The 9,332-nt window shown below is 43.4% G+C and overlaps 1 protein-coding gene across 5 annotated transcripts in view; it reads left to right on the top strand.

The window, feature by feature from the left end:
* Positions 1 to 9,332, top strand: part of ARHGEF10 (Rho guanine nucleotide exchange factor 10) — a 276,596-nt gene that overhangs the window by 40,692 nt on the left and 226,572 nt on the right. For 4 of the 5 annotated variants that reach the window (XM_077290065.1, XM_077290064.1, XM_077290063.1 and 1 more), the window contains exon 2: positions 4,495 to 4,585. In XM_077290065.1, coding sequence (XP_077146180.1) covers positions 4,531 to 4,585 — 55 coding nt within the window. In that variant the 5' untranslated portion in view covers positions 4,495 to 4,530. Of the gene's footprint in view, positions 1 to 2,616; positions 2,742 to 4,494; positions 4,586 to 9,332 lie in introns of those variants that run through there. The other variant, XM_077290062.1, reaches the window with a different exon arrangement.

The following is a 9,332-nucleotide window of genomic DNA, read 5'->3' as shown; positions in this document are numbered from 1 at the left end:
TATAATACTAGGTTAAATTATTATTTCTGTATAATCTCTACTATCATAGCAAACTATTGATCTTGGTTATCCATATTATACACTGCTAAAAAAGGGAACACTTAAACAACAAAATATAACTCCCAAGTAAATCAAACTTCTGTGAAATCAAACTGTTCACTTAGGAAGCAACACTGTTTGACAATCAATTTCACATGCTGTTGTGCAAATGGAATAGACAACAGATGGAAATTATTGGCAATTATCAAGACACACTCAATAAAGGAGTGGTTCTGCAGGTGGGGACCACAGACCACATCTCAGTACCAATGCTTTCTGGCTGATGTTTTGGTCACTTGCATTGTTCCTCTCTTTGGTGTTTCTGGACTTTCCTAAACAATCAACTGTGGTAAGGATATCTTTTTAACAAACACGTTAACATTTGCCTCAATTTTGTTTTTTCAGTAAACGTGGACATCTAATTTGCATTTAAGATTAGTCTCTGAAAGGGAGCAGGGGGAGTGCTGTGGGGGGGGGGGGAGTGCTGTGCGGGGTGGTGCTGTGGGGGGAGTGCTGTGCGGGGTGGTGCTGTGGGGAGTGTGCTGTGGGGGGAGTGCTGTGCGAGGTGTGCTGTGCGAGGTGTGCTGTGCGAGGTGTGCTGTGCGGGGTGGTGCTGTGCGAGGTGTGCTGTGCGGGGTGGTGCTGTGGGGGAGTGCTGTGCGAGGTTTGCTGTGCGGGGTGGTGCTGTGCGAGGTGTGCTGTGTGGGGTGGTGCTGTGGGGGAGTGCTGTGCGAGGTGTGCTGTGGGGGGTGTGCTACCTCATTAAGTTGTCAATACGCTTACCTTATAGATTCTGTCTATATAGTGTGATTTGTCAATTTTTTTTTTTTTTTTATCAGGTTTGCTTTACCTATTTTTGTCATGTGGATGGATGATTTATAGGGCTATTAGTCATTCCTACACCTTCAAAAGTTCATCCTTTAAAGCTGGAAGCCCACTTCCTCTGAGCAATTTCTACTTCTTGGGCGGAGTCTGGAAAATGTTTCAATTGAACACATTTTGTAAAGCTGCTGCTTATAGATCCTCAAATACTGTAGTGCTTTCCAAAAGGGTTGTCCAGGCTGGGGCCAAAAGCCTCTATCTGACCACAGACGGCCGAATTGTGACACTGTGATTAAAATGAAATTATTACTGCCAGAAAGTCAACATTATACATGTAAAATCAGCACTTTACCATTAGTTGAAGATTATGGAGGCAAATGAGGTGAACTGGAAGTGGTGGTGGCGTACCTCCCACCTTTTGAAGATGGGAAAGAGGGACAAAGTTTGTGGCAAATTTTAGGCCACGCCTCTGACCACACCCATTCATAACTAGACACACCCAAATCCACGTCCCAACCACACCCATTTAGCACTGCTGATCATACTGTTTCACAAAGAATAATTATAAACCAAAAATATGGCCACACAGTGCTCCATACTGTATAATGGCCACACAGTGCTCCATACTGTATAATGGCCACACAATGCTCCATACTGTATAATGGCCACACAATGCTCCATACTGTATAATGGCCACACAATGCTCCATACTGTATAATGGCCCCACATGATGCTCCATACTGTATAATGACCACACATGATGCTCCATACTGTATATTGGCTGCACATGATGCTCCATACTGTATAATGGCCACACATGATGCTCCATACTGTATAATGACTGCACATGATGCTCCATACTGTATATTGGCCGCACATGATACTTCGTTCCGTATAATGGCCACACATAGCTACTCCTACACAAGCGGCTGCGCTCCGTACACTTTGAACACACGGCTCCGCTCTGTACACACGCGCTCCGCCCCATGCACCTCATACACACTCGGCTCCGCTCCGTACACCTCGTACACATTCAGCTCTGCTCCATACACCTCGTTCACATTCCGCTCCGCTCCATACACCTCATACACACACTGTTCAGCTCCGTACACCTCGTACACATTCAGCTCTGCTCCATACACCTCATACACATTTAGCTCCGCTCCGTACACCTCATACACACGGCTCCGCTCCGTACACATTCAGCTCCGCTCCATACACCTCATACACACACGGCTCCGCTCCGTACACCTCGTACACATTCAGCTCCGCTCCATACACCTCATACACATTCAGCTCCGCTCCATACACCTCGTACACACGCGGCTCCGCTCCATACACCTCGTACACACGCGGCTCCGCTCCATACACCTCGTACACACGCGGCTCCGCTACATACACCTCGTACACACGCGGCTCCGCTACATACACCTTGTACACATTTAGCTCCGCTCCATACACCTTGTACACATTTAGCTCCGCTCCATACACCTTGTACACATTCAGCTCCGCTCCACACACCTCGCACTCACATCGCTCTGCTACATCCACACTGTAAACACCTCCTGACCCCACACATAAGGCAGCTTACTTACCTCATCCAGCAGCACCATGGCAAGTTGGCAACCTGCACAGCCGAGTCCTGCAATCCACAGAGGTCCCGATCATGTGACCCCTGACTCCTCCCCTCCTGTGACCTCATCACAGGTCCTGTGCGCACAGAGCAGCCAATATGTGGTGTAAGGCTCTGCGGGTGCAGGGATGGCCGGCTGATACATTGCACACCTCCCAACCAGTGCGGGACATACTTGTCCCGGCCGTGACAGCGGCGGAGGCTGTCAAAATCGTGACAGTCCCGCTGGATCCGGGACGGTTGGGAGGTATGTATCAGGACATGGATCCCGTTGGGCAGTTAACATGATTACACCGGCTGGCTTATTTTTGTCTGTTGCTAGAGAGCCAGTATTTATAGCTGTTGAGGGGTTAATTAACCGTTGGAAAAAAAATGCTATTTTTTTTGTTTTACCTTTTAATCCCCACCTTAGAAAAGTCAAATCTTCTTCGGTTTTTGGGGCTGAGTAGTTTTCAGTAGTAACGTCTACAGTAACTTGCCATCAAATTTATTGAAAAACTGAATGCTATTTATTTGCTGGTTGTAATGCGTGAACTTCATTTTTATGTCGTTCACTATGCAATAAAATTTTTTACCTCTATTCTGTGGATTTTTAGCATTTATTGGTTTAAAAAAAGGCAATAGGTTGCTGCTTATGTTATTATTTTTTTTTTACATATTTGTAAGACTGTCTGGTTCTGCATGGATACTGAGTATATACAATATGTGCTATATTGCATAGATTCACGGGGATACACAGGAGAGGCCTGACGGGGGACCCAGATATACATCTTGCCCACAGGCCTTTTCCTGCCCGTGTCTGCCCCGGAGTTTCCAGGCCATGTGAATAGAGGGTAGTGTTTGAGCTGTGTGGTTAGTATTTGCCGCACCTATCACCTTCTCCAGTGCAAAGTGTGAAATCTGCAGTTAAAATTCCCCAGGAATAAACTGACATATTTCAAATCTGCAGTCTCAGTCAGTTTTATAATTCTTAGTTTTATTTGTGCTGTATAAACGGGTATTCCAATGTCCAAGATCCTATATGTTGTAGGTGTAATTATGTTCGCAAATACCTCCAATTAGAAATCTAGTATAGTTCTTCAGATAAGCTATGTCGCTTACCCAATTATCAAGGCATTGCTGTATCTTAAGTATACATGTTTACGACCACTCATATAGTGAGTTAGTTGTTAGTGGTCATCACCATGGATACCTCAGTGACTGCAATTCCCTGCACATAGGGTAAGCGACATAGCGAAAGAGAAGAACTATACTACATTTCTAATTGGAGGTATTTGATAATAATAATTATAATAATATTGTTATAACACCTAGTACATTATTGGGATATGATCTTGGTGGTGGGAATACACCTTTACATTTCCCAACCTCTCAATAAGTAGGCTGACGCAAGGCTTTTCTTAGGACTCTCCACACTGAATTCAGAATGTAACTGAATCTGAGTGTCTTGGATTTTTACATTATTGTAGTTTATAGGGCTGCAGACTTATAAATTAGAGCTGTTACATCCCCGGGTGCAGCGCTGCCTCTCTGCTCTTTGTTGACAGACTGCAGTGGTGACGTGACATCTACAGCCTACGTCCCCTATGTAGGCCATCACTGAGCTCAGCGACTCATGCCGTCTCCATCAGCATCACCGTAGACATGAAGTGTGCTGTAGACGTGACATCACTGCTGCAGACTACCAATAAAGACTAAAGCCGCAGCAGAGTCCAGCGGTGCTGGACCTGGGGAATGGTGAGCAACCCTTGTTATTTTATAGGTTTGCAGCCCTTTGGGCACAAAAATGTGAAGCGGACCCACCCCTTTAATTATAGTTCTCCTAATAACTCCACACAATCTTGGTAGTGTCATACGAATCTTGTCAGTTTTTTTTCAATTCCTTTTAATTTCATTAGCCTGTTACTCATTCCAAATTATTTAGAAGAATGGTTTCATAATCTTATGCACACATTGTTACTATAATATGTATGTAACCTCACTCTAGGTATTTATTACAGGACGGCAATTTATGCTGAAAGGAAAAGACTTGGAGGATGGGAAGTCTGGAAAACCCAGATTTAGAGGAGTTCCCTCCTCCACCGCCTGAAGGTAAGACCAGCTGCAAAGGCGAATATCTTCTATTGTATGATGGACTACATGGCTTTTAATTTTCTTACACTTTGCAACATGTTTGTTTTATAACATGCCCTGCAAGACTTTGTCATGAGCACTTAGTGTATGTTTGCACGGTCAGTATTCGCTGCGGATTGGACACTGCATACAGCCGTAGAGTCCAGTCCGCAGCGGCCAGATGTTTCAGCATAGTGGATTTTATGAAATCCCATCTCCACTATGCGTGTAGGGACATGCGGCGCGTCTTTCCAGACCGCAGAATGTCTGTTTATCTTGTTGAGACGCTTAGTCTCCGCAAGATAAATATACAGTCCAATGTATAGGACGCGGTGATTCCACATGGTTCAATGAGTGCATCCGGAATCACCGCGCGTACAAAAGTCGGCAGCGCTGCGTCCATAGCGCTGACAATCCGGACCGTGGAAACATACCCTTATAAAGATGACCTCGGCGGATATCCGTACCTCCACAGGTCAGCGGTGCATATAAACTGTGCGATAGAGCGGACCGCCACTGCACCTTCTTGCTGATCAGTAGCTGCCCACGGGTACTGCAGAACAGAATAGTAGTGGGGTCCTGCTCCTCTTCAAATGGATTTTATGCAAGAGTGGTAAAAAATTGCAGAAAATTATACAATTTTGCACAAGCATGGCTAACACAAAAATGTGTGGCTTTTTTTGTACACATTTATAACTTTTATTTATAATTTTCCCAAACTATAAAAGTGTTCCTGTAAGTATGTATCCACCTGCTCTGTCAGTGGTTAAGTTGTGCTGTTTCAGCTGGAGACCTAACGTTATACTAAAACAATTAGTCAGATTATACCTTAATGTTTCTTGGCCTTGAATAATTTTAATGGCTTAAGATTTAAAGAGTAGCTGTCACTTTAATTTTTGTTCTGTAAATCAATGCCACATTAAATAACATGTAACAGTTTAAAACTTTGTAAAATATCTTATCAGAGACCTCTGCTTTCTTCTCCACCTGGGCTGATTCATTCTGAATTCAGGTAAAATCTATTCAGTGAAGACAGATTTTCCCATTGCTGAGATAGAAATGTACCAGTAGAATGTGTCTTCTCCTGCATAGATGGAGAGAATGAGGGAGGATCTAGAGGCTGATTCACTGCGGAGCAAGCTGTTGGTCACAGTATCGGGATGTACAACAGCCGCTGCTCACAGTATAGCGAGTGGTGATTTGCCATGCCACTACGACTGTATAACTGGAAGCACAGCATGCGAGTGCTGTCCGGATTTTTACACACCAGTGTCCTTTGAAAAGCCAGCAATTCATGTGCCGTATACAGTAAAACCACAGAGTGACAGGTTAGGATGGAATAGATGTATATACACATAGAATACATAGATATATAGAGGTCAGTGACACACACACACACACACACACACACACACACACACACACACACACACACACACACACACACACACACACACACACACACACACACACCAGAAGCCAACAGGATAGAATAGATTGATTACATACAGTAAATACAAATAGAATAGATAGGTATACAGATGTCTGTGACAAATACAATTAGTACAGTGTGTGTGCAGCTTACTGTACATGTATTTAATTAATAAAACATTTTTCTGAAAATAATGGTGTGGGCTCCCGCTTAATTTTCGTAATCAGTAGAGGGAAAGCCATCGGCTGGGGGCTGATATTAATAGCCTGGGATGCTCCATTAGGACGTAGGGTCCCCCTATAATTAATAACCAGCAAAGGCTATGCAGACAGCGGCCGGCTCATATTAATAGCCTAAAAAGGGGCCATGGATACTGCCCTCCCCCCTTTTCCCCGGCTAAAAACATCAGCTCTCAGCTGACCCAGAAAAGGCGCATCTTATAGATGCGCCAATTTTGCCATTTAGCCTTGTTCTTCCCACTTGCCCTGTAGCGGTGGCAAGTGGGGTGATAGTTGGGGGGTTGATGTCACCTTTATATTGTCAGGTGACATCAAGCCCCAAGGTTAGTAATTAGTAATTAATACTAACCCCATTGTCACATTGTAAGAAAACACATACGCCCGGAATAAAATCATTTTATTGAAAGAAAGGTACAGACTCCTTTAATAATCTTAATTAAACCATACTTATGACCATGCCTAATTCCACCGAATCCCTCGTTCTCCTGTAATAAACCAAAAAAACAATCTCTCACCTCTCCGTCGTTCTGTCCCATGCCGTAATCCATGTCTGAGGAATAAATAATTTTGAACCTGGATGGTGCCAAGATGCGACCTTCCAGGCTGAGAACCACTTGTGAATGAGCTGCTGCGATCACAGCATCATTGACCGGCGGTGACATGATAGAGGACCTTGTTCATGCCATCGATGCCCTTGTCATCCGTCAAGAGTTAAAAATAAAAAACAACAATATTCCTCACCTTTATGCAGAGTTGCTGCTAATCCGTTTGTCCCATGACTTGTCTAGCTCTGCTACATCTAGATAGCGGGCTGCATGGTTGCGTGATGCAACCATACAGCCTGTAATCCAGCAGAGACACTGAGCAGCTTGTGCTCAGTGTCTCCCTGTGAACTCCTATTCCCTTTCTGAGCGCACTATGAGCGTGAGAAAGTTCTGCTGCTCGCAGTGCCATCAGACAGGTCCCGGGAGTTCACAGCCAGTGAACTCAGTTTACCTTTCTGACGTCAATGCGAGCGCCACACGAGACCCTTGTGGTTGTCATTGCTGATCTGCTGTGAGTGCCACTTTGTGACCGGCGCTAGTAGCAGATTATCATTTTAACAACACAAAGCAGGGCTCCCATGGAGACTACTGAAGCAAGTGAAAAGTAAAAGAAAAATGTTTTTAAAAAGATTTTAGAAAACTGCCCCCTTTTGTCCCATTAAAAATAGATTGTAAGCTTGCGAGCAGGGCCCTCACTCCTATTGGTATCTATTTTGAACTGTGATTTTTGTTATGCTGTAATGTCTATTGTCTGTACAAATCCCCTCTATAATTTGTAAAGCACTGCGGAATATGTTGGCGTTATATAAATAAAATTATTATTATTATTAATAAAGCCATTCAAAAATGTGTATTTTTTTTATTATTGCCGTGTTTAGAAACTCCCGCTCTATCAATATATAAAAATAATTAATCCATAATGCAATCTGTAAATGGCATAAAGAGGAAAAAAAATAATGCTAATTTACATTTTTTTGTTCGCTGCAACATTGCTATAAAATGCAAAAACAGGCGAATAAAACATCATATCTATCCCAGAATTATAGAAATAAAAATGGCACACAAAAAATAAGCCTCACCCAGCCCCAGATCCCAAAAAATAGAGACACTACGGGTCTAGGAAAATATCAGTATTCAGTAGCTTTTTTTTTTTTTTTTTTTGTGTGTGCAAACTTTGGATTTTTTTCACCACTTAAATAAAAAAAGAACCTAAACATGTTTGGGGTCTATGAACTTGTAATGACCTGGAGAATCATAATGGCAGGCCAGGTTTAGCGTTTAGTGAACATGGTAAATAAAACCCCCCAAAAACAAGTGTGGGATTGCACTTTTTCTGCAATTTCACTGCACTTTGAATTTTTTTCCCGTTTTCCAGTACATGATATGGTAAAACCAATGGTGTCGTTCAAAAGTACAACTTGTCCTGCAGAAAACAAGCCTTCACATGGCCATATTGACCTAAAATTGAAAAAGTTATAGCTCTGGGAAGAAGGGGGAGAGCAATAAATGGAAAACTCCAAGGTCATGAAGGGGTTAGGCTACGTTCAGATTTGCGGCTAGCGCCGCAGCGTCGGGCGCCGCAGCGGCGCCGCATGCATCATGCGCCCCTATATTTAACATGGGGGCGCATGGACATGCGGTGCACTTGCTTTTTGCGCCGCATGCGTCCCTGCGGCGCCCGCGTCGGGGCGCGGAGGACGCAGCAAGTTGCATTTTTGCTGCGTCCAAATTCAATGGAAAAAAGGACGCATGCGGCGCAAAAAGCAGCGTTGTGCATGTGTTCACATTTGCGCTGTGCGTTGCGGCGGCGACGCTGCGGCGCACACCGCAAATGTGAACGTAGCCTTAAAGAGGTAGCAATTCTTCTGTTAAGCATCTACATGCTGTTGTTCCTTTTGACATAGCCAAAAAGAAAAAATTTGTCATAAAAAATGAAACATTACAAATAATTAAAAAATTCATAATCTTTATTCGATATGAAATCTTAAAAAAGCAAAAATTAAATACAAGTAGTTCCAGCTATATATGCCAGGACTAAAAAGTTAATGGGTGAGCTAAAGTGGGAACCCCAGAGATAGTAGTAGGTATAGATTACATAAGCTATACTATTTATAGTATATACCGTATTTAACAGTACACATGAATAAGTATTCAATTGTATACAAAAATAAGTGTCTATACATAAAAAATGCCAAAAGCACTATATGACCCATAGCAAATATCACAAGTACGGTATTATGCTTTTGCTTATATAGCGCAGCGCTTTACAGACATTGTCATCACTGTTCCCAATGGGGCTCACAATCTAAGTTCCCTATCAGTATGTCTTTGGAGTGTGGGAGGAAGCCGGAGGAGACCCACGCAGACACTGTGAGAACATACAAACTCCTTGCAGATTTTGTCCTTGGTGGGATTTAAACCCAGTACCCCAGCGCTGCAAGGTTGCAGTGCTAACCACTGAGCCACCGTGCTGCCCTAAATGAGTATAGATGATTAAATACAGAAAGCTC

The sequence above is a fragment of the Ranitomeya variabilis genome, chromosome 2 (genome assembly GCF_051348905.1).
Source record: "Ranitomeya variabilis isolate aRanVar5 chromosome 2, aRanVar5.hap1, whole genome shotgun sequence".
Lineage (NCBI taxonomy): Eukaryota > Metazoa > Chordata > Amphibia > Anura > Dendrobatidae > Ranitomeya > Ranitomeya variabilis.
Note: the sequence above shows the minus strand (reverse complement) of the source record. Positions and strands in the feature narration are given on the sequence as shown.